The sequence below is a fragment of the Tasmannia lanceolata genome, unplaced genomic scaffold, assembly GCF_043159265.1.
Source record: "Tasmannia lanceolata isolate RefF3 unplaced genomic scaffold, GAP_Taslan_0.1 ptg000006l, whole genome shotgun sequence".
Classification (NCBI taxonomy): domain Eukaryota; kingdom Viridiplantae; phylum Streptophyta; class Magnoliopsida; order Canellales; family Winteraceae; genus Tasmannia; species Tasmannia lanceolata.
The window spans coordinates 9,872,111-9,898,562 of NW_027518683.1; the positions used below are offsets into that span (position 1 = coordinate 9,872,111).

General features: G+C 40.2%; 1 protein-coding gene and 1 long non-coding RNA gene across 4 annotated transcripts; one reads left to right on the forward strand and one right to left on the reverse strand.

Annotated features, from left to right (window-relative positions):
* Positions 1 to 630: 630 nt before the first annotated feature.
* Positions 631 to 2,764, forward strand: LOC143878336 (uncharacterized). The gene is made up of 3 exons (XR_013250935.1): positions 631 to 1,241; positions 1,480 to 1,552; positions 2,459 to 2,764. It is a non-coding gene; the product is annotated as an uncharacterized LOC143878336 (long non-coding RNA).
* A 1,959-nt stretch (positions 2,765 to 4,723) lies between these two features.
* Positions 4,724 to 24,309, reverse strand: LOC143879618 (putative GDP-L-fucose synthase 2). 3 transcript variants are annotated; one of them, XM_077382093.1, is made up of 3 exons: positions 24,230 to 24,309; positions 23,074 to 24,039; positions 4,724 to 5,969 (listed from the first exon to the last, which is right to left on the reverse strand). In XM_077382093.1, exons 1-2 carry the CDS (start codon positions 24,246 to 24,248, stop codon positions 23,084 to 23,086), a joined length of 975 nt encoding a protein of 324 aa, XP_077238208.1. In that variant the 5' UTR covers positions 24,249 to 24,309; the 3' UTR covers positions 4,724 to 5,969; positions 23,074 to 23,083. The 3 variants fall into 3 exon arrangements, with proteins under 3 accessions (XP_077238208.1, XP_077238207.1, XP_077238206.1); XM_077382092.1 differs by having other exon boundaries at positions 4,726 to 5,936; XM_077382091.1 differs by lacking the exon at positions 4,724 to 5,969 and having other exon boundaries at positions 22,899 to 24,039.
* Positions 24,310 to 26,452: the final 2,143 nt, after the last annotated feature.

The following is a 26,452-nucleotide window of genomic DNA, read 5'->3' on the forward strand; positions in this document are numbered from 1 at the left end:
CTCTCCGTTGACGGTTCGTTAGCTTAATTTGACGGAAAGACTAAAACTAACCATGGTTAATATTTTGAGGACAGAAATACCTTTTATCACTGGTTTTAAGCCATTTGCAAAGGGATTAGGGTTGCGCCATTTCCCACCACGGCCGCCGTCACCATCTCTGGCCATCTCCATCTCCGGCCACCACCGTCACCTCCACCACAGACAATGAAACCCCACCCCATGGCTACATCAAACCGACATTTCAATAAAAAAAACATTGATAAGAACAAAACAAAAATCCCTAAAATATTAGGGTTTATGTGCAAATCATTATAATGATGTGTATGAAGACAAATAAAACTCATATATCAAGGGTTTAAGTTGATAAATAAACAAGGGTTTGAATCAAACCCTAATTTTCAGTTTTAAAGTAAGAAAACCCTAATTTCAGTTGGAGAAGACGAGGGCATAACAGTCATTTCACTCTTTCCGTCCACTCCGTCACTTTAAAAACAACTCATACAGAGTTGAGGGGGTGTCGTTGGTAACTTCCAAACCACAAGGTTTAAAGCGGAAAATGGCCAACCACAGGCTGTGTATATGTAACTTCAAAACCCTAATTCACAAGAGTCTCTCCTCTCCTCTCCTCTCCTTTGATGGTGGTACTTTCGTAATTTATAATGTAGTTGGAGGTATTTTTGAAACCACAGCAATTGGAACTCCTTTGCTTGGTGGTACTTAAGTAATTTAGGAGAGTGAGAGAGGTATTTTTGAAATGATCTGACCACTGGTAGCTGCACTAGGGTTAAAATGGATTACCCTTCAGAGGCAGTTGAGAGTGAGAGCGAGGGGAATTTATCTCAACAACTGTAACAAGCTTCATCTTGTTTTGGAGATCTCTTCTAAAAGTTACGATTTTTCTTTCTTTCCGAAGATTGAGACGAGGCAATGGCTTGGGAAGGTAGAGATTAGGGTTTCAAGCATGAAAAGGAGGGTCGGAATGCCTTAGGGTTTCATCACAAGAACTAGGGGTCGAACGGCATTGCGTTCAGAACACTGAGAACTCGCCTTTCTTTTTTAATTTACGGACACTGAGATCCTTGAAATTTAAAAAGGATTTTCAGTTCAGTTCATTTTTCGCCTCAAAAAAAGTGTAAAAGCTTCCGAGCTCCGTTTCTTTTGAGGTGAAAACATGGAAGTTAGGGTTCGATGAAGAGGAGCATCGTTCGAGCTTCAGGACTAGAAGATCACGGGAGCAAAAGGTTAGAATGCTTTTCATCTCTAATTTATATCTTATCTCTTCGAAATCTGCATTTGCATTTGCTCTATGATTTTATCTGTTTTTTTTTTTTTTTTTTTTTTTTATAAAGATGTAGGGTTTATGGTTTGTGAATGAGAAGTAGCATGGACAGAAGGCCATTGTCTTGTAAGATTTGAAATCTGTTTCTCTGTAACAAAAAAAATCTCATTTATTTCTTCTGATTCTTCCGGTTTACTCAGATCAGTGGTTGAATCCTGGCCGTTGAACTGAAAAAATCCATCTCTTCGTCTCAACTGTCGTTTTCTGCTTCAGGTACTCATTCTCTCTACCTTTTATTTCTTTGATCTTCTGTTTTTTCATGTTTTTAGTGATAATGTGAAAAAAAGTAGGGACAGAGATGGTATAGAGATTTGTCTTTCATGATATTTCTCCTATTTTCCGTTACTTTTCCACAGACATTCCTCGTCTGCCTGTCTCTACGACTCTTGCATTTTGGCTCTCTCGAGCCTCAATTCCAATATGAACTGACAAAAATGCCCCTCTATCTTTTCTTTTTTTAATCTACACCCATAAAACGACAGATTTCCTGGACCAGAAAATTATCCATACAACGACCAAAATACCCTCCCTCATCTTTCAATCACCTATGAATTACTTCCACACTCCCCGAGGGTATTTATTGGTTGAATGGGTGGGGTCCACCTTGGTTGTGATGATACAATGAGTTTCCCAAGGCCCATATTTGGAACGTCTTTTTGCACATGATCTCTGCCCCACTTCTGAGAATTGGATACGTAAAATCCGGACTACCTTTTTCCCTCTTCATGGAAAGTATCCATCTAAAATTAATTTTCCAGCGTTTGGTAAATGATTCAAGGAAAATTGCAAACCTACTGATATAGTCGCCCCTTTTTCTTCCTTGGCCCACTCGCTGGTAGTGTAAAAGTAACACTAAAAAGGGTAGTCATAAATAGTATATACGGGGAAGAAAAGGGGCAAATATATAATTTCTCATACCCAATACATGTTTTTTTGCCTTCACTTTTTCCGGATCTCAACCACAAGATAAAAGAGAAAAAAAAAACCTAATCAATGGCTGAAAATGAAGATGCCCACTTATTTATTTGTATTTTTAATCCATTTACTGAACGTTATTCTTTCAATGGCTAGTTTACCAAAACACCACTACAATTTCTTACTTGACCTTGTCGTTAACAGGCTGAAGAGAGAGATGAAGGTGATAATAGCTTGTAATTGTACTTGGGTTACTATTAGTAGGAAACAACAGTCAGGGAAGAGTAAACCATTTGGTGGTAAAACAATGGCCAAATGCCATCTTCTTCTATTGGTATTAAGCCATTTGGTGGGTGGGTGGTGTTGACAACATGGAATGTGGTGATATTGGCTGGACGGCTCAATCTATTTACATTTTTACAGATGTATAGTTTCTTGTTAATTTCCTATTCTAAAACAGCTCTGTCTTTTTTATTTTAGTATGGCCTCAATGGATGATATTTTATTGTCTTTGAAGCTGTGGAAATCTCTAATTTGCCCATCATTCGCATCTTGCATCTTTCTTTCTTCTTTATGCGGAATTTCCATATATCCAGCAAGAAACACAAGCAATTTTAAAGTAGGGAAGAGATGATCTAGTTTGGGACAAGTAAGCATGTACACCGAAAGAAGGGAGACTGCTTGTCAGGTCGGATATTGATGGGATGTGACCCACCATAGCCATCTGACTCTCATAATAAAGAACACCTGTCTTCTATAGCAGATGCACTAAAATAGCATTGTGATTTGTGAGAGAGAAAGATAGGCACAGTTTGGCGGCGAGCATTTCCCAAAGGGACCCTTTCTCAAAATAGTTTCATGGTAGGAATTGAGAAGACCCTGTATAGAGAAATTGAGAACGACTATGGAGAAAGTCACTTTTACTATCAATGGTAAAAGGCAACTTTGGGGCTCCTACTACTAGGCGCATGTGAAATTGATGAGGCGAAACACATGGTCTTGGACTAAGACGAACTCTACTAGCACTGATCCACAACCCTTATCATAAAGAGTCCTACTAACTCTAGAAACTAACACACAATATTCATGATAAGATCCTAACTTATTCATCATCCTAAGATCGTAACACCCCACATTCGATTAGGAACAGTCTAGTGAGAGCTGAGATTTTCACAAAATTTGCAAATTTTTTGGGTACCTTACAGCATTTACGGTGAAGATGCAAGCACAAGGTTGAGCCATAAAGCCTCGTTCAATGTAAAATACTCAAAAACTCGACTAGGGTTTGCCGACTCCGAGCTATGCAAAAAAAAATCTCTTTTAGGTATTTAGTTGAGGTTTTTTTACTAAAGGGTTTGTTTAACCTGATCTCTTTATCTTTTTGTTTTTTGGGGTGTGTGTGTGTTGTGGGGGGTGGGGTGGTTTGATAGGCACCTGCAATTTAAGTCCAATGATCTAGAATGAAATATGGAAGAAGGGTCTGGAAACAAGATGAGCGAATCAATGCTACAATTGTGGTCAACCAATGAACTCAAAGACAGTATTGAAAATGACTTGAAGTTAATATAAGCAACAACTCAGATAATGGAGACCCATTTAATCACAATTAATTGGTCCACCCTCATGCTCTGTTGTGAACTTCAACTGTCAAAATTCTCTTGATCAGTGTGGTCTAGTTCGAAGAGTTGGATCTTTCCACTGGAAATATACTCTACCAAGTACCAACTACAGCCAATAAGAATGTTAAGGACCTTTTCAATATAGATCCAAGAGGCTATAGTTCACTGTGATTCAAGAATTGGTCAAAATTCTCTGAATTTATGCCCAATCTAGAGTTGAATATTCTTGAGGAATAGCCCTGGAGTTTTCAAAGTAAAACTGATTAATTAATCATTTAGAGAAACTAGCAATAAGCAATTGCAGACCACTCTGTTTTATATGCCTGTGCACTACTCGTCTGAGAATTCATAGAATGTGAGAATAGCTTCATAAATTGGCTTTTCCAACATACTCATGATCTACTAACTGAGCCATACAACTGATGGTGCCTCAAACTCAAAGATACAAAATCAAAACGTCTTTGATCTTCTACAAGTTAAAACTCAATGAAGTATCTCTGCCATTTCTCACAGACCGAGGCATCACTTGCCAGCTTGAGTTAGTTTAGGCATTTGTTCAAACATCTGACACTCAGAATTATCATCACACAACAATCCGATTCTAATAAGAATCAGATCATATGCGAACAAGCTATTTGTAGACACACAAAGTAAGGATCGATCTACCAAATGGTGTGGGAAGATCGGCATACAAGAACAACTTGTTCGGATCGATTCCTCAAGTAATCCCTCCATGGAAACTAATAGTATGTGCAATTGAAGTAAAAATGCAGAGGATCTGTCTTCAAAACTAGAATTGAATTTGCAGATGATCTATGATCACAATTATTCAAGCAATTTCAAAAGAAACGAATTACAAATAACACAGATCCAATTCCCTGAGGAAAAATTCCTTTGATTTAGCAACAACATACATATATAGAAGAAATCCAATAAAATTGGATCCAATCGTGGGAACAAAAGGAAGTATACTGAATTTCTAATATTGTTCTCAGATCCTTGCTTGTAACAAGGAAATTCAAGTGGATACAAGTAAGAAGATGAAATAGTTTAAACCCTCTTCACACTGCAAATGCTTGCTAGGGTTCCTTCTTCTCAGCTCAACTAGGTTGCCCGGAACCTGAACGCGATCCCGATCCAATTTCTATCTCCCAAAGCTTTTAAAAAGTCCCGCCCAATCCCCCCTTCGATGCCTTTTACATGGCTTATTGTTAGAGACAACTAAAATGACAATTTAGCCCTTCTTGGCTGCGAATAATGCAAAGTTACAGACCAACACTAAAACAACAATTTCCAAGTAGGCTAATTACCCTAGAATGAAATTAGCTACTGAACTACCCAGACTTCATGTTTTGGGCTTTAATTCTCTCAGACCTTCTTAATTGCTTAGGGTGGGTTTGTAGCTTTTGGTACTCGGCTTCAAGATCCTCAGGTTGGACATCTTCATCTTCAAGCCCTGCATCAGTAAGAGCTTTTTGGGAACTGTAATAACCCTTGACGTCTCTTTAACTAATAAAAGACGATGGATTACTGCAATTATCAAAACAATGTTGTGCTGATATCATTTCCTCTTTTTTTTTGTGCCTTACAAACACTCTTGGGTGTTTGCTTTCAATTTTCATCGAGTGGCGTCAACAAGCTTTACTTGTTCCAGTTTTTCTCACATTGGTCGCTGTTCCAATAGAAGTCTAACAAATGCTTACAACTGGAACTGAATAGAAAACCTTAGTTTATATTAGGTAGTTTTATTAATCAAGATGCGAGAAAAGCAATTGAATTGCCAACCTTTACAAATGCAAGAATGGAGATTCAAACTCAAGCTTCAACGGCTCTGTTTGGAACGAGGATAGCTATATCCCTAGAGCAGCAGTGATAGCCGGTTTCTGGGTCACTGGCTTTCGACAAACCCCGTTCCCTTCCCCTCACAGCCCTCCTTGTGAGACCCAGAATCTGCAACCCTGCTCTTACCTCCTCTTCTTTCCTCAAGTCACTCAGAAGAAGACCGCCCACTACTTCCAGGGATAACTATCCGGCGCGGAACAGCCCCAATAGAAGTAATATATCTGTAAAAAATCTTGAACTTCAATCATACAAACCTGGAAAAACAATGCGGAGATGTATTACAAAATGGATTGACCTGAATTTTCCCTACTTTGTTTGTGGTCAGAGCCTGAGAAATGAGTAGCTCAGTTGCCTTCTCCACATCTTCTTATTAAGTCACCATAACTTGCAAACATCAAAAACTTGTTCATTTTTTTTTGTTCGTTATTAAGTCACCTGTTTTACATATTCCCCAAGCAAGATACAATTCTTATGCTCATCGAGAAGTGTAAAAGATAATATTATTACCACCGAGATAAGTTGAGATCTGAAAATTAACTAAACTAGTGGACGGAATTAGAAAACCAGAGAGAACTAGCTTGGAGAACCAATGGTCCAAAAGCTAACCAAATAAACTAATAAAACCAGCACCAACATAGTTGGCTCATTCCACAAGAGCTGAACAGCCAAACTATGACCATACTGACCAAACCACTTGACAGAATATGGTTCAATTATGCCAAGAAACAGCTTTTGTAAATGTATGAAACGCCCCCCAACACACACAACAGTTTCTGTGAGAATGTCGAAGTCAAAACCAGTGGAAGCCAAATACCAAGGCAGTGACAAGATGCTTATGCACCACCGAATGCCCTTTTCTTTTAGTTTTAGTTTCAAATAATGAAAAAACTTAATAAAAAAAGGATTGCAAAATGGGAAGATATTGCCTCATGACAAACTCAAGCCTATGAACTCTCTAGCTAAAGATAGCCATTTCATTAGTTATTATCATCCTTGACTAAATGCGGAAAAGAAGATGGCTTTCTCTCTCCATAAGGCTTTGTTCACTTGTTTTCCCGGGAAAGGAAAAGAAAAGGTTTCCCGGGAATCTGACGTGGCATTAGGAAAAGAAATCCAGGGAAACTGTGTAGGAAAAGGTTTCCCACGCCTGTTCACGTGCGCATGAACTGTGCAGGAAAAGGTTTCCCGAGAAACTGTTTGCCCACCTTTTTTCACTAGTTTTCCCGGGAAAGCAAATCCGACCAAAATAGTGGGATTTGGTTTCCCACACTAGTGAGAAAAGAGACATTTCCACATCATTTTTGGCAATTTCCATGTCATTATTTGACATTTTCCACCTAGGCTTGTTACTTTCTCAGGAAAGCAAGTGAACACCAGAATTCTGTCTTGTCAAGGTCTTGTCAAGGAAAAAAGAGGCTGTTTTCCAGGGATTTGCTTTCCTGGGAACGCAAGTGAACAGAGCCTAAGACTATAATGCCAATCATAGGCATCAATCACCATGACCCAAAACTGCAACTAAGCCCAGGCAATCACCTTGAACTCATTTCAACCCATAATGATGGGGACCATCCAGGCAACATGAGAAGAACCGTCGATTCAAAGCGGTCTTTTTATTTTTTATTTTATTTAGTTTGTTGCATTTAATTAAGTCTTTTGTAAGAGTTAGAGTGTGCCACATATATATCTCTCATTAAAGCAGAGACAGGTAGTTATACCCATCTCTCTTCTTCCCTTGCCAAGGGTCACAGCATGTACTTATACCCATCTCTTTTCTTCACTTGCCATGTGCCACCCAAGTAGTTATACCCATCTCTCATCTTCTCTTGCATTGTCACCCAAGTAGTTATACTCATCTTTCTTCTTCTCTTGCCATGTGTCACCCAAGTAGCTATAATCATCTCCCCACCTTCGCCAACTCATCTGCTAATTTATTAGCACTTCTCATAATACAAACAAAAGCATTTGGAATATCTCTAGTACCCTCCACTACTTCATCAATGAACCGACAAGCCTCCACGATCCGATACTTTTCCATTGGCCAAATACATAAGCATCGGCAGAGTCAACTTCCACAATTAGCCCTCCATCGAACTCTCTATACCACCTGGGCCTGGGTTGTCAAGAGAGTTTTCGTCAAAGTTCAACTTTAATCTTCTTGAAGGAGGGCACCTCCGCACTGTAGTAATCATTTTTTTTTTTTTGAATGGTTAGAGTGGTATTTTCGTATCCGTGGTGTAGTAATCTTCTTCTTTGGAATGTAACTAAGAAGAATTTCAAGCCACTTACGAATAAAATCCTGAAAAAAGAAGGTTGTCAAACTCTTTCCTCGACCCAAGTCCTTTAATGTCTGCATGTTCCTTTCTTCCCATATCCACCATACTGTAGCAAAAAAGCCATCTTTCAACAACACGGCCCAATGATCCAATGTGACTACATCTAGAGGCAACACATACTCCACGAATAGGTTTTGTCATGACTCAAGATAATCCAAACAATCTCAGAATCATTTCCACATTCTAGTCGTAAAAGAGCAATGGTGCAAGAGGTTATCGATTGTTTCCTTCTCAATCTTGCACATGATACAACAGTTTACCAACAGTTCTACAGAAGCAGTCCACAATATTAACCTTCTTTAGAAACACGATCTAGGAAAACAGATAAATGCATGGAGGAATCGGTGTTTTCTAAATGCCATGCGGGGTGCCTAGAATGAGCCTCCCTTTAATAAGAACTTGAACATTGGCTTAGTGGAGGATTTCCCACCTGGATCGGGAAACCAAATCCATTTTGTCCTCTTTGAACTAAGAAGTAAAACAAGTTTCCAACAAAGAGAGAAGTATAAGTAGACAATCAAATTCCCTCTCTTTAAGATTAGGATCCAGTTTGGGACAAAGACTTAGTTGAGTTGAGTTGAGTTGAGTTGAGTTGAGTACGATTAGGATCTAACACCGGCCCCCAAACTATCCCCAGCCCCGACCCCTCATAACAAGAAGACAGAAATAGAACAACCCATTTGTTTCACCAACCTATAAAAGGCTTGAAAATTTTTGGCTTAAGGGACCCTTATCAATCCACACATCCTTCCAAAACCTAATCATGTTTCCTTTTCCCGCCCTATACCTGATACCAAAGTTGAAGGATCATCTAAGACCACTAATAGACTTCCAAACTCCTAATCTTTACCTCTAGACAAGTTCCTCACTTCCCAAAAACCCCACCCTTCCCATACTTACAAATTATGATTTTACTCCAAAGAGCTTGTCTTTCCTCGCCAACACGCCAATGCCATTTCCCAAGAGCAGCATCATTGCGAGTAGTGATGTTACCCAATCCCACATTGGCTTTTCCTTTCACACAACACAGTTTATTTCAAGAGACCAAGTGTTTCAACCTTTTCCCTCCTTCGACGTCCCATGATAATCCTTTATGGAGAATCTTGATACACCTCACTACTGTCCTGGGAATTTTAAAGAGCAACATTAAAGAGATTCAAAAGCGCCATCTTAATTAGAGTAATCCTTCATGGTAAGGATAGATACTATTGAACATGACTCTCCCCCTCTTTCGGTCTTCTTTGGAGTGCTAGTCACCTATGGTGGCTAGCAAATCTCCACATGTTTTTTTCTTCTTCCTTCTTATTCCTCTAAGGTGGCTAACAACCACCACATGACTAAATTTCAAGTCACCATTGCTGGCTAATAACCCTACTTGGTCATCAGTTGTGTACCACCAACCTTGTATAGGCCCCCACATCCCTTGGCTATAAAAAGAGCTCATGTATTTTCTGAAAATCATAACAAGAAGAACCAACTTGGTTCATTCAATAAATTCCTCTTCCATATTCTCTCTTTATTTCTTTGTTTGAATTTCTTTTCATTTTCCGCATGATTTAGTTTTGCAAAAGTTCTATGCACTAAATCTCTATCAGATAGTGTTGCATGGATTCGGATTCGCGTGTCGGGATCCGACACGGATTCGAGTTGTCGGATTCGGCAAACCCCCAAAAGTAGGATTCGGATTCGGCAAACCCCCAAAAGTAGGATTCGGATTCGGTAATTTTAAAATAAAATAAAATTTTCAAAATTTAAAATTTATATATATATATATATATATAGAGGAAACTGTTGGTGAGCTTAAGCTCACCAAACTTATGGTGAGCTAGCTTGCCCAATCACATGGGGGCCCACTTTGTTAGGATGATCCAAACCATTCATTTGAAAGTCCTTTACATAGATGGGGGGTGTACCAAAAATCAGCTCCATAGGATCATCCTAACTTCTCCATTTGTGGAGGACAAAAATGGACAGACTTGGTACACACCCTATCTATGATAAGGCCTTGCAAATGAATGGTTTGGATCACTCCCCAAAATGTGGGACCCATGTGATTGGGCAAGCTAGCTCACCATAAGTTTGGTGAGCTTAACAGTTTCCTCATATATATATATATATATATATATATGAGTAAACTGTTTGTGCGCGTAAGCGTATGAAAATAATGGTGCGCTGAAGGTTTTCCTATTGGGTGGGTCCCACTATCTAACGAAAGAGGAAAAACCCAAATCGCACTCTCGTCTTCATGCGCACCATTGTTTTCTAAAAAACCCCAAATCGCAAAAGACGATCTAACGAAAGAAGAAAAACCCAAATCACAGACTCTCGTCTTCATGCGCACCATTGTTTTCAAAAAAAACCGAATCGCAGAATCTCTCTCTCTCTCTCTCTCTCTCTCTAACATCGCAGACTCTCTCTCTCTATCTCTTCTCTGGTTTCTAGGTTTTGAAAACGATCGAGGTGAGTTTTCCACATAAATCTCCGACGCGGCTACGGACCATCTCCGATTTGTAATCTCCGGCTACGGAGCATCTCCTTCGAGGTGAGTTATTTCAAAATTCTGTGGAATTAACACGTTGTGGGTAATTTTGAATCATCATTTGCTACCCACCTTCTCCAACGGCTACGTCTCGCCCGTCCTTTGCAATTGTAAGTCTTGAGAGATTTGTCTTATTACACTTGGTGAAAAAATGAACGGAAATACTATTTCTGTAAAGGTGGCTAGCAATAATGACTACCGAAAAAAGCTAGCAATAATAATTATTACTTACTAAAGTTTTCTAGGAAAATTACGGACAATGGGTGCCTGTATATGACAATTACTAAAAAAACTACCAAGAAGAGCTATTGACATATGACAATTACGAAAAAACTACTTTTCCTCATTAATATGTTGAGGATATGACGAATTTGGGACATCGTGAAAAATATTTATGAATTACGGGCACCTCAAGAGGAACAACATATTATGGAAACCTCTATAGATTGGAGAGCTAGGACCAGCCTATGTAAATGATTTTTGGGGCACAGCCTATTTATGTTGTGTTCCATCACATGGACGGTTTGGATCAACCTATGATGTGGTCTGTACGGTGCGGTCGAGGGCCCTAAACTCATGTGGGCCCACTTTGTTAGGATGATCCAAAGCATTCATTTGAAAGGCCCTTACATAGATGGGGTATGTACAAAAAATCAGCTCCATAGGATCATCCTAACTCATCCATTTGTGGATGTCAAAATGGATAGACACCGTTTGCCACAAATCTGCCCATTTTTGCCCTCCACTTTCGGAGGGGTTAGGATGATCCAATGGACCTGATTTTTTGTACACACCGTATCTATAATAGGGCCTCGCAAATGAATGGTTTTGATCAGCACAAAAAATCTGGGACCCATGTGTTTGGGCCCTCGACCGCACCTAAGCTTAGGTGCGCTCGACCACACACTCCTTTTCCTCATATATATATATATATATATATATATATATATATATATATATATATATGAGGAAAGTGAAGCTACACCGCCGGTGTAGCTAACTTAACTACACCGCCGGCTTAAAATACAATGGGCCCACATTGTTTTGGTGATCCAAAGAATTCATTTGATTGGCCCTCACATAGATAGGGTGTCCACCAAAAATCAGCTCCATAGGATCATCCCAACCCTACGATTTGTGGAGGCAAAAATGAACGTGTAAAAACCTTCACAAATTTGTCCATTTTTGCCTCCACAGTTTGAAGGGTTGGGATGATCCTATGGAGCTGATTTTTGGTGGACACCTTATCTATGTGAGGGCCAATCAAATGAATGGTTTGGATCACCAAAACAATGTGGGCCCATTGTATTTTAAGCCGGCGGTGTAGCTAAGTTAGCTACACCGGCGGTGTAGCTAAGTTAGCTACACCGGCGGTGTAGCTTCACTTTCCTCTATATATATATATATATATATATATATATATATATATATATATATATATATATTCATGAAAAAATTGAAGGTAGAGGGTTGAGGCGAGTTTTGTATTAAGAGAGTTGAAGGAGGAAGGGGATCGAGGTGCTAGGGTTTTTATTAAAAGAGTACGGGTTGTGCTTTTATATTTAAAAAAGTTAAGAAGAAAATATGTTTAAAGGGAAAATATACAGGATTCGCATTTCAAAAGAGACAAGATGAATCGGATTCGCCCGAAAAAAACAGGATTCGTGCAGGACACGGCTACGACAAGAATCCGGGTGTGTCCCATGTGAATCCATGTCTGATTCGGATGCAGAGACGTGTCGACACGGATTCGGCATACGGGAGCAAAGAATCCATGCAACATAGCTATCAGAGCAAAAGTCGATCAAGACAGGCACAATTTCGGCACTACTCTAGCACAACCAAAGCACTTCTCTGGTACAACCGTAGTACTACTCCAACTACTCCGGCACAAAGCACTCACCTTCTCCAAATTCTATATTTGTTGTTATGGCGTCCTCCAGTTCAAGCTAACACCAACTTGTTCCCATCTTCAACAGGGATAATTATGATTTTTGGAGCATCAAAATCAAAACTATCCTAGTGGGAAGTAGTGGAAAATGGCATTCCAAAAACCGTAGACCTGTCAAAAGACAAAACGGTAATTACGGATGGCATGACCACTACCACCACTTTATCAGAAAGCTCTTCGACGTCTACGACGGTTTCGACGAAGGAATGTCACAAAAAAGATGCTGACACACTCGCCATAATTCATCTAGCTGTCTCGGATTCGATCTTTCCAAGAATCATAAATTCTACTTCGGCAAACCAGGCGTGGGACACGTTACGAGATGAATTCCAAGGCACCATCAAAGTTTGGGCCATAAAGCCTCAAACTCTTAGAAGAGAATTTGAAAATCTCCGAATGAAAGAAGGAGAGAGCATTAAAGATTTCTCTTCAAGAGTTATTGAAGTTGTAAATCAAATCAAGACCTATGGCGACAACATTATGGATCAAAGAGTGGTAGAGAAAATTCTGATTTCTCTCACCGAAAAATTTGATTATGTGGTCAGCATAGATGGAAGAATCCAAAGATCTCTCTCAACTTTCGGTCACCGAGCTTGTTGGTTCTCTACAAGCTCACGAGCAAAGAATTGCTAGAAGGGTTGAGGCTTCCACCGAAGGTGCTTTTCAGTCACGGCACAAAAATAAATTTCCATCCACTAAAGGTGGAAATAACCAGAAAGGACGAGTAGGCTTCAAGCAAGGCGCCGCAAGCGGTTCCAAGGAAGGTGAAAAAAGAGGCAAATTCCCTCCTTGCAACGTTTGCGAAAAGACCAATCATCAAGAGAAAGACTGCTGGCATAAGGGAAAACCTTAGTGCAAAATCTGTAAGAAGTTCGGTCACACCGACCAAACCTGCAGATTCAACCAAAACCAACAAGCTGGTGTAACAGAAGAAGCAGAAAATCAACTTTTCTGTGCTTGTCAATCTGCAACAACAAAGAAAGATGGTGTGTGGCTTATTGACAGTGGCTGCACGAATGATATGGTCACGAACGAGAATTTTTTCACTCATATAGATTCTACCGTCAAAGTACCGATTAGAATGGGTGATGGACCCTTTGGTAGAATCCAAAGGCAAATGCACAGTTTCTATCCAGACTACGAAAGGCACGAGACTTATCAAAGATGTTCTATATGTCCTAGATCAGGATCAGAATTTGCTACGCTTCCCTCAAATGATGACGAATGGGTATTCCTTATTATTTGAAGGCAATGCTTGTGCAATATATGATCCCCTAAAGAAGCAGATAGCAAGTGTCAAGATGCAGAACAAAATATTCCCAATTCAGTGGAACTACGCCACTGAAAATTTGCTGATGTCGCAAGCAAGCACAGATAGCTCACTGTGGCACAAAAGGTTTGGGCATTGCAGTATTCAAAGCTTAAAACTGCTATCCCAAAGGCTATGGTGAAAGATCTACCTGCGATCTGTGATTTCAAGGGAGTATGTGAAGGCTGCCAACTCGGGAAGATGCACCGACAACCGTTTCCCACTGGTGAGGCATGGCACGCCTCACAAAAACTTCAGCTGGTACACACTGGCGTTTGTGGTCCAATGAGAACTCCATCGTTGGACAACAACAGATACTTCATCCTGTTCATTGATGATTACACCCGGATGAGCTGGGTATATTTCTTGAAAGAAAAGTCTGCGTTCTTCCGACCCTTTCAGGAGTTCAAGAAGCTCGTGGAAAACCAAAGTGGCTGCCAGATTTACACTCCAGAGCGACAAAGGCACCAAGTACCTCTTCTGAATTCAATAAATTTTGTGAAGAAGAAGGTGTAGATCGACAACTTACCGTCGCATACACACCACAACAAAATGACATGTCTGAAAGAAAGAACAGAGCAACCATTCAAAAAAAAAGAAGAAGAACAAAACAGAACAATCATGGATATAGCTAGATCCATGATAAAAGACAAAGGTATGCCAAACAAGTTTTGGGCTGAAGCGGTTTATACCGATGTTTATTTACAAAATAGAGGCTCCACTAAAGCTGTTCCAGACATGACCCCACTTGAAGCATGGTTAGGACACAAGCTGGAAGCAAAAGCAGAAAAAGGCATTTTCTTGGGTTATAATTCTCAACCCAAGGGCTATAGAATATTCAATCTGCAAGCTCAGAAAATTCTGATGAGCAGAGATGTTACATTTGATGAAGAGGCTTCTTGCAATTGGGATGAAAACAAGGAGGAAAAAAGGTTGACAGTAATTCCGACATTTCAACAAAATGTGGAATCAAGCCAACAACCAAGTCAAGATATTCCTACCCAAGAAATTGGTGGTTCAGATACAGATTCTGACGAACCGTACCAAAGTTCAACCAAATCATCCCAGGCGAATTCACCGAGAAACGGTGAATCTTCATCTTCTGAATCTCCACCGAGAAGGACGAAACTCTTTTTTGAAATATATGATGCATGTCCAGAAGTTTGTGAGTCATGCCATTATGATGTTCATGAACTCACTAGTTATGGTGAAGCAGCTCAACACAAAGAATGGCAGCTTGTAATGAAGGAGGAGATAAAAATGATTGAGAAAAATCAGACATGGGAACTGGTTGACAAACATGTTCACAAGGATGTCATTGGAGTTAAATGGATTTATAAGACAAAAGTAAATCTAGATGGCTCAATTCAGAAGCACAAGGCCAGATTGGTTGCAAAAGGATTCACATAACAATTTGGTGTTGATTACAATGAAACTTTTGTCCCTGTGTCAAGACAAGACACTGTGAGAACCGTTGAAGAGCTCTCTGATAAAGTGGTGGTAGTGGTCGTGCTATCCGTAATTATCGTTTTTTCTTTTGACTGTTCTACGATTTTAGGAATGCCATTTTCCACTACTTCCCACAAATCATAAGCTCGTAGGATAGTTTTGATTTTGATGCTCCAAAAATCATAATTATCCCCGTTGAAGATGGGAACAAGTAGGTGTTGGCTTGAACTAGAGGACGCTATAACAAAAAATATAGAACTTGGAGAAGGTGAGTGCTTTGTGCCGGAGTAGTTAGAGTAGTACTACGGTTGTACCAGAATAGTGCTATGGTTGTGATAGAGTAGTGTCGGAATTATGCCCCGTCTTGATCGAGTTGTGCTCTGATACCAGTTGTTGGAGATTTAGTGCATATAACTTTTGCAAAACTAAATCATGCGGAAAATGAAAAGAAATACAAACAAAAAAATAGAGAGAGAATAAGGAAGGGGAATTTATTGAATGAACCAAGCTGGTTCTTCTTGTTATGATTTTGAGAGAATACATGAGCCCTTTTTATAGCTAAGGGATGTAGGGCTCATACAAGGTTGGTGGTACAAAATTGATGACCAAGTGGGGTTGTTAGCCACCAATGATGACATGAAATTTAGTCATGTGGTGGTTGTTAGCCACCTTAGAGGTCAAAGAAAAAAAAAAAGAAGAAAAAAATATCATGTGGAAATTTGCTAGCCACCATAGGTGACTAGGACTCCAAAGAAGACCGAAAGAGGGCAAGGGTCATGTTCAACACTCCTCCTTGGGAATTCAAACTTTGCTTTTCGTAATGCCTTTGTAAAAATATCTGCAACCTGGTCATCGGTGCTACAGTGAATGCGACTGATTTCACCTGTGCTTTCAGCTTCTCTGAGGAAATGATATTTAATTTTAATGTGCTTGGTTTTGGTTTCTTCCACCTTACCAACTTCCACTTAATCCTTTCAATAACGGGATCCCATAATTTCCTAGAAGGGATGCCAAAACTGAGATGGGGGCCAAGATAAGAAATAGAAAACAAATCCTTTCTATAACAATCTCCATCAACAAAGGATTTCCTTGAGATTGCAAATTTGTCTACTCTCCACCCCACAAAAGATCAAGGTATCATCTAAGTATCTAACACCTCCAACAAGCCATAACTCCTTAGCCCTCGATATTATCCTACTTACTCCCTTCCCCACGACTGTAAACAGGAAAGAGGATATCGAGTCTAATTTTAAAAAAGAAAGAGGATATTGAGACTCCTTGCCTGAACCTCCGGATCCTTCAAAACACATTTTGGGCTTCTATTCACAATAGTGGAAAATGAGAGGGGGGTCGGTCTTCTTGCTAGGGTCTTAGTAATAAGATTGTATAAGCTCCCAACCACACTTATCAGACAATGCTATGAATTGCTTCATTTATTCCGAACTGAGCCCATATATTTAATCCTTTTAGCTCTTCTGCGCCGAATGTTCCACGTTATATTGAAGGACTTCTGATTTGTACTCCTTCAAAACTTACCATGTGAAGAGATGCAAAGGCCCTTGTCAATGTCGGCATGCCCCCATGTCATCAGAAAATTGTAAGTGGAAGTATGACATGTGATGGCAATAAGAAGCATGGGTTACTAATTCCCAAGAAATAAGGCCTTTAGATACCATTCAAATTTCCACAAGAAGTTCTCTTACTCCATCATTTGTGGTAGCATTATAATTTTTAGTTCTAAATAGGCCTACTTTTGTCAATAATTTTCAACAAAACATGACCTTCACCTCCAAATTGAACTTGAAAGAATCAATTCCCCTTGCACTTGGGTTGATTGCAGTAATATATGAGATCAACATTGTGCGATCAATATTTTCTGCTTTCAAAACCTTGTCACATGTGTGTGACCTCCAATGCTGCATGAGTCACCATTCCCACAAGAGTGTGCCTAAACGCTCAAGCTTGATGCTAAAACCTTGATGTAATCCAGCCCTGACTACATGTTACTTTCCGTTTTTTAGACTTCTAATTTGAGTAATTTCGATTTTAGCACCTACAATACTTTCTAATTTCAGCACTCTTCCTATTTTGTTTGTCAGTATTTTTGGAGCCTAGATGTGGGGGAAGCCCATGTCATTGAAGGCCCACAACACCTCCCACACTACCTCATCACACATATTGCCCATATTACCCTCATGTGATTAGTGTTTCTTTTATTATTAAGTGGGAGTATTTAAGTCATTGATTAATGAGTTATGTCATCTCATATCCCATTGGCCCATTGGGCGACCCACTCACTTAACACTTAACTGAGTAATCTTTTATCCTATTGGTCTCAAGAAGGGCCCCACCTTTAATCCCATAAAAGCCCATATAAGGAGGCCAAAGAGGTTGATCGTGTAACACCCCCCGCACCTTTGTGTTCTCTTCCAGTCCATGATTTTCCCTTCTAAACCAGTCGGTTGGTTGACTGTAGTCAACTTGTGCAACACTCAGTCCTTTGTCCCTCTCCTACTCCTATTTCTTCCTATATTTCTCTCCTTTCCCCTCCTCCTTCCTTTCTCCATTCTAGCCATCTCCCTGCAGGATTTTCAGTCTAGAGACTGTTGGACATCACCCTGGGCTCTAGGATGTCATAGGTAGCCCCTCCATTCTCTTTCTTGCTTCCTTAATCCCTCTCCCCTTCACCCTAGGCTGTTTTTTTTTTTTTTTTTTGATAGGTGACAGTAAAAATTTATATATGTATGTGTAAGAGTTTCAGTGGGGACCAGGGGTCCCATCTTACATTTACAAGGCATCTGTTCAAGGGAATACTCCTGAACCATAAGGAGTGTAGACTTCAGAAATTTATGCCATTACATCAAAAAATAATAACACTACTTACCCCTCCTTGCCAATTCTACTACAAAGGTCAACTAAGAAAAAGATACAACTTTTCTATCAAGCTAATAAACTGTTTATCCTTAACTCCATAGGCCTCCGATGGTGAATTACCCAGAGCTATCGAAGCAACTGGACTCTCCTTCATTACTGATACTCCACTGCTGCCTTGGCCACCAAAAAGGCCGTAGAATTGAAAGCTTGATGAAGATATACCTTTCTTCATTCACTCTTGTTCTTGTCCTTAAAATACTTTATCGGTCGATCAGTTCAACTAAATGACAATCCATAGATAAATGCCTTATAAGTTTGCTCACTTTGTCACTCCAAAAGGGATTTTAATTACCCCAATAAACAGAATATCCATCATCCAGACAACCTTATTCCCAATCAAAAGGGGACCCTTCCGTCAAAATTACCATCCTCTCCAAAAACCAATATCCTTACCAGCAACCTTTTGAAACTTATGAGGAACACTACGGAGACAATTGAATAATTCACCTACTAAATTGGATTTATACTCAAAAACTTCTTTAAAACACACTAATTGCATGTCTCCCCTTCCCTCTTCTGCTTTATAACCTCTTTTTCCTTTTTCTCTCTCAGGTCCCTTTCTGCCATGGATTCAAACATTGCTTTAGTTGCTTCGTAGTTTTCCTCATATCCTATTCCGAATACATCTCCAATTGATAACTGTTAACTTACCAACTTCTCCAAAAGCTTAAGCTGTTGGAGAAAGGTAGTATTTATCTTTTATACTTTAACACTCCCCCGCACGTGTGGCCCACTTGGCAAACACGTGGCACATGTGGTCCCACTTTGGGCCGACCATCGCATGTGGATTTTTGCTATCCGGGAGGTTTGAACTCGAGACCGTTGGCTCTGATACCATGTTAACTTACCAACTTCTCCAAAAGCTTAAGCTGTTGGAGAAAGGCAGTATTTATCTTTTATACTTTAACAATAACAAATCTTCAAAGGTCTCCAATGGATTCTCTCAGTCCTCCATCGACGGTAAATCATTTTCCATCAGTATTCCTTTTCCCTTGACATTCTCTTCCGCGCATAAACGTTCTCTGACTAATTGACTGACCTCCTGATTTAGCGAAAGACACAGGATCTTCCTGCGAACCCTCCTTCATCTTTTCTAACCTTCTTACCTTCCCTTCCTCCCAATGAGCCCGACGAAGGCACCTCTCCTCTTCCAAAGCCACCAAGAATTTGGGCGGGCTGGGGGTTGATCAGAGGCGCAGAGGCTTCCTGAAACGATTTCTTGCTCATTGGGCTACTGGGGGATTCAATAGGGCCATTATCTTCCGAAATGGACTGTTTCCACTGCTTTCTTAGGGTACTCAAAGTGACTTCTCTTGGAGTTGGGGATTCCTTTCTAGCTAATTTCTCATTGTATTCCAATTCTTTTAATAGTGCTAGATCGTTTACTTCAAACATAATATCCTCGGTACACTTCCTCTTCCTACCCATAGAACCTTCGTCCCCCAACGTACCTGAAGTAGTAGACGAGTTCTCAACCTCTTGTAGGTAGTCTTGGAATTTCGCTACAAAGTTGCTCTTCTTAACTTCCTCCTTTCTGAGACCACTTAGCAGACCTCTTCTAAACAAAGAAAGACCACCTTTGGTTGCCAGCAAGCGTGCTTCTGATTTTGACTTTAAACGCATAGACCCCCCTTGCCGAAATTGAGAGTGCTTGTGGGACCGGCATGGACCACCATGTTTCCATAATCTTCCATCATTTTCGGATTCCACGCCTTTTTTCCTTTTTTTCTTTTTATCCCTATAGGAAAATCTGCTTTTTAGTTTAAAAATTCTTTTGTCCTCCACCAACTGCAGAACAAAGGTGTCAGAAAGATTTTTCCAATTGGCCTTTCCCAAAGCGGCAATTAATGCAGCATTTAAGGTTTTCTTATAGCCCATTTTCTACGCCAAACCTTCGAATTTCGCAGGGTCGCTTTTCTGCTATCAGACCTCCCAGATTTGGGAGTCGAAACTAGAGAGACGCCAGAGGGCAATTCAAAATGAGCAGGTGGGTCTACCCTGACACTATCCTCCTCAAGATTTACAGCAGGGATACCATCAACATCATTTGGTTCCTCCAACTCAGCAAATCCTCCCCGGCAGCCTGATCTTCCGGCTCTCCAAATTGTTTAGAATTCTTAACACTTAGATCCCCCATTTCCGACACACTAACGCAATTAAAATATTCCTCACTCACCGCCTTAACTTTAACAGAATAAATGTTCGAGTCAACCCGAAGGTTGATAAATGCAGGTAGAGAATTCCACTGAAGCGAGAGAATTAATACAGATGCAAATGCGAAACAGTGGTCGTGGTTACCAAATAATTGGACCTAAGAGACCTGACCCAAAGATTGGCCAAGGGCTTCAATGGTAGATAAGGACCAGATATGGAGAAGGATATCGTTAAACCTAACTCTAATGGTTCTAGCACCAATATTAAAGGCAGGGAACCAAAATTTGAGGGAGGAGAGCATATCCCCCAAGGCGTCCTCACCACGCCTGAGGATGGAGGTGGCCTGGGACTCCGATTCAAAACAGAACAGGATGCCCGACAAACTAATGGAAAACAACTTTTTCAGCCGAGGTAGGCCCCAACAACATTTTTGGCCCAGGACCAGATGTCATCCAAGAGCCATGCATTATTTTTTAGGGCTCCAATAAGGCAATTCTTGAGCATTCTTTTCCTCTCCATAATCAGGTCAGATGGAACGTCTATTACTGGATGCTCATCAGTAAGATTCATATCCGGAGGATTGGTTGGCTTAGGTCTCCAAACTTTGGCCGGGGCTGGCTGCAACTTTGGACTAGAGCACTTCCTACAAGAGACTCACGACCCAAAGTTTCAATACTGGCATTGCGGGCACATCCAATCGCTCCCGTGTGATAGTCCCTTAACTCAGAAGCTCTTCTGCCAGGGATTTTACGGACTCCAAATTCCAACCGCCTTGACCTAGTGGCCCATTCCTCAATACTTCCTAGAGATCCCGAATGGGAACAATGAAGAGGCCAGAAGGACATTGGCAGACCTTCACCTTGACTTAATAAAATTAGCGACCTTCGGCAACAAATGTTGAGGATACCCAAAGATTGGAACACCTCCATTGCAAAAATCCACATTTTACACAAGCAAGAAATTGCTCTGCCACGCGGCCCAAATTAAGACCACAGCTACACAACGTCTGCACCACAATAAGGTCTGAGCCGCCAGGGTAAACTCCCGACGGCGGCTGTAGTAATCTCTGATACTCATTCTTCCTGGTCTACTCCACTCCTTGCAATTCATATCTTCACCTGCCAGGAGGTTCAAGAATCATTCACCCTAGGTTGTTGGACCCCCTTTCCTTGTGCCTAGATCTTAGAGTGTTCCAACAGTCCTCTTCGCTGTTCTTTAACCTTTCTTCAACGTATTCTTGGTTCTCATCTATTACTTGCTATCTAGGAGTTGCATGATCATCTCCACATCATATTTTCCTCTCTTTGGTTCTCTTCCGAGGTGACCAATGTAGTCTACTTTGTTTGATCAACTATCTGATTGTTCTGCTCCTTCTGTTGGGCCCCTTCATGCAAGATTTGAGGATGCCGCGCCTAATTACCAGATGGCATCATAATTTTCCTAGGTGACCGATGTAATCTACTTTGTTTGATCAACTATCTGGTTTTACTGCTTTAGCCCTATCAGCCCCCCTTGATATTAATTTCACCGACATCTTTTGATCATCTACGCATTGCACCTATTTACCCTTGAGACTTTTACCTTAGACAGGTGGATGTTTAGGCCCTCGATTTTCTATATCTTTATTTTAAATTGTGCTTGGACCTTATATTTGTTGCTGCCATATTTATATATTTGCTATTGATTGGTGTCCCGACCCCAACTAGTATTTTTCATGATTCTCAACATTGAAAGTTCAAAGGCACAGTCAGTGGCTAGAATTGCAGAGATGGATGCATGACATGCATTTCTTCTCATGGTAAGTAATATGATGACAGAAAAATAAGTGCTGATCCTATGAATCGCTCAAATTTTATCTTTTCCACACGGATCAATCAAGTTTTGAGCAACCACTAAAAGATGAAAAAAGGAAATATTGCAGGAATAAAGAAATACATAACCTGAAGAAGAATGGAAAACTGTTAAAATCCTTGTTCCAGTCTATGAATCGATACAGCTATAGTCAACTAGTAAGCTATTTAACATGAACTTTGAGGGATCATTGTCAAGGTTTTAAGTGTCGGTTTCGGTGTCGGTTTCAGCCACAATGGAAACCGAAATATTTTGGTTTCGGTGAAAATTTTGGCCGAAATCATGTAAAAATTTGACAAAAATTTCGGTTCCCTTAAAATTTCCACCGAAAATTTCGGCCATTTCGGTGGAAATTTCAGTAAGTTCGGTGGAAATCTTTACATTTCAGTGGGAAATCTTTTACATTTCGGTAGAAATTTTGTAAATGAGGGTGAAAAACGAAATTTCGGTTAAAATTTCGGGGAAATCATGTAAAAATCCGATTCAATGTAATTTCGGTTTCGGATGACCGAAACCGAAATATTTCGGCCGAAATTTAAAACTTTGATCATTGTTAATTAGCAAATGCTGGAAGCGCCGGCTCTCCAGTTCATACTAAAAGAAATTATCCACAAATTTCTGCTCTAACTAAGAAAATATTCCTTCCAATATACTCTAGTATCATGAAGAATTCATGTTGAATGAAAACACAAGAAATCATTCAATCTAAAATGTTCATAACAACAATTAATGAAACATCGGTGTCCTGATTACAAATGTTCAATAGATCAATAAATTCCACTAGCTCCATAGAGAATAAATAAAGAAACAAAACAAGCATGGACAACAAAAGCATCACCGGGGCAGCATCATTGTTGTAGATTTTCCAAATACCACTTGTAAGTGTCTACAAGCCCGTCTCTAAGCGAAATCTTTGCAGTCCAACCCAAGCTCGCCAACTTCGAACTATCCATGAGCTTTCGGGGAGTTCCATCAGGCTTCGTCGAATCCCACACAAGCTCCCCTTCCAACCCCACCACCTCCTTCATGAGCTCCGCAAGCTCCTTGATAGTCACTTCCTTCCCACTCCCCACATTCACATGACCCAACCCACTATATTTATCCATAAGAAAAACCACTGCGTCCGCCAAATCATCAACATGAAGAAACTCACGCAATGGCGATCCAGTACCCCACACAACAACCTCCTTCGCCCCCGAGACCTTCGCCTCATGAAACCGCCGCATCAATGCCGGCAAGACGTGCGAGTTTTCGGGATGGAAATTATCATTTGGCCCATACAAATTTGTGGGCATGCCAGAAATTGCATCCCAATTGTATTGTAACCTATATGCTTGGCACATCTTGATACCCGCAATCTTCGCAATGGCATACCATTCATTCGTCGGCTCCAATGGGCCAGTGAGCAGTGCATCCTCTGTGATTGGTTGGGGTGCGAATTTCGGGTATATACAAGAAGAGCCAAGGAAAAGGAGTTTTTGAACACCATTCCTATATGCAGATTCGATGGTGTTAGTTTGGATCTGGAGATTGATGGAAATGAAATCAGCAGGGTAGGTGTTATTGGCGTGGATTCCGCCGACCTTGGCAGCTGAGAGGATCACGAATTTTGGGCGTTGTTGAGAGAAAAATTTTTCGACTTCAGATTGCCTGGTTAGGTCTAATTCCTTGTGGGATCTGAGGATTAGGTTTTCGAATCCTAGTGATCTGAGCTTCCGGACAATGGCAGAGCCGACGAGACCGCGGTGGCCGGCTATGAAGATCTTGGCGGTTTTGTCCGTTAGGAACGAATTAGCTAGGGTTTCTGAGACGCCAATGTAGAATGTTACTGTTAGGGTTTTGGAGATTTTAAACGTTGAGATGGAAAAAATTAAATGAAATCGTTTGCAAGGGCTAGATTCCGGAAGTAAGTAATCAAGAACAATAGGTTGTAAAGAGGAAAAATTAGAGATCGAGATTGAGATTTATAAAAGGGAAGGGAAAGAAAAGCGCACCTTTATCGGGGCCTCCCATTTTGCAAGCAAAAACACAGTCGAGAGAGGCACAAAGCTAAAGAGTAGATATTCTGTTTTGAGTAAATTAAATGACATAAATATCCTTTCTATTTTTGTTCATAACATGACATTGTTCGCACCGGAGAGTCGAAAGGTTGATCTGTTAATCTCGACCGTCCACTAATCGATACTGAGTAGAGTTCTTTTGGAATTCTCACATTTGCAGCCCTTTTTGCGTTGACATTAGGATCCCATAATGCTTAGAATTTCAAATTCAGCGACCGACTCAGAGTGAAAAAAAAATCAGATTTCCAAATAGGCTGTGGAAATAAGAAATTGGAAATCCGTAGATGTGGCAGTTTCCTTCACCTTCTTGGCTCGTCAATCTCTCCCCTGCAGCAGGAATTACCCCCTTCCCTCTCTGTCTCCCTCAACATGAGTTGGCTGATCTATTCATTTTGTACTGAAAACTTAATTCCAAATCCAAATACAAGTTCTGAGGCATCCAAACGGGCCCTAAAATTATTTAGGAGAATTCTATAATATTTTGCAACCTTGTAAAAGAGTCAAAGAGTAGAGGCATGTAATATTCTAGATTTGTAAATAACATATTTAGAATATTTTTAGAATACTCTAGTAAAAGACGGGAGATGATTTTTTCACCTCTATAGGATTGTGCGATCCTCTTTTAACATGATTTGACATTAGAAAGCGTTTGTTGCCCACAATTCCATTAAAGGATTGGGGGGGGGGGGGGGGGGGGGGGGGGTGAAAATTTTCTCCCGTAAAAAGAAACGTACAGGAAGGGAAATAGAAAGTTCTCTGAGACATATAAAAGGGAAGAGTACCTCATTTGTGGAAGATCTATAAGTAATCTACATGTAATGAAACACTATTTCTGAACACGCGCACGCACACTCTCTATGTATATATTTGTGTGTTCTTTTGGTTTAAGTTTTGCATTAGTTGTGTATAATGCTGACTTGTGCTAAGCATAGGGGAACCAAGTGCAAGTGTCCTACAACTTTAGGTAACGGAATTACTAGGCCCTTGCCCTGGTTGTGGAATACAAGTCTTTGGTCGAATCTAGATCTTCTAGATTCAATGCGTGAAGGGGGTCTCCCTATGCAGATCTTAGAAGTTAGAAGGCATGGAGAAATACACTTCATCCTAAGCAGGACCAATATCATCACTCGAATTCTTGCAATCAATCATTCTCAAGTGCACCATTAGCCCAATGTGCGACATCATTTATTTTCGATCACAAGTTCACAACACTTGGGAATAGAATCATCATTATTTGATTTGTTCTTTTCATTTCTAGGAGTAGTTTGTCATCTAGTCTCTCCTACTTTCATATTTCTCTAAATTTGGCGGTGTACTGTCACCAATGGACTCTGCTATATTAAAGGTCACTAGGGGTGTAAACGGATCGAATTCGGAGCGGATATGGCTATATCCGAATTCGATTACAGTATACACTATCCGAATTCGGATTCGGATTCGACGGATATTTAATATCTATTACCGAATTCGTATCCGCCGGGTATTGTTCGAATTCGGATATTATCCGTATCCGTTTATTCGGTAAATTCGAACATTTTATTGCAGCACTTTATCTTTTTTCTCCTTCTTATTCGAATGAATTTTCCAAACCCTAAAACTAGACCTCTATATTCTCTTCACAAAATTAACTCTCAAACCCTAAAATATATGAGATCCTCTTCTTCCTTTTAAAACAAAGGCAGAGAGAGAGAGAGGGAGGTGGTGGGGATGGATGATGGTGTTGGTAGTGGTTTTTGAGTTTTTCCTCTTTTTTTTGTATATGATTGAATGGGTTTGGGCTATTTTGATGGAATGGGTTTAGGCCACTTTTGTTTTTGTTTTTTTTTCTAAAAAGAAAATTCACTTTTCTTTTAAAAAGATATTGTGTCATTACTAAAAATAAATATTAATGATATTATTAATAATAAATAAAAAGGATTTACTTCTCGGATTCGGATGTTAAACGGATCGGATATACCATTTACCAGATTCGCATCCGCTAAGAGCCGAATATCTCATAAGCGGATTCGGATAATATCCGCTTGAGACGGATTCGAATAATATTCGCTTTAAACGGATTCGGATGCGGACGGTAATCGAATTTCCGAATATCCATTTACACCCCTAAAGGTCACTTGCATTTGCATTGGTAAATTTTCTGACTTCATTTGTAGCTCA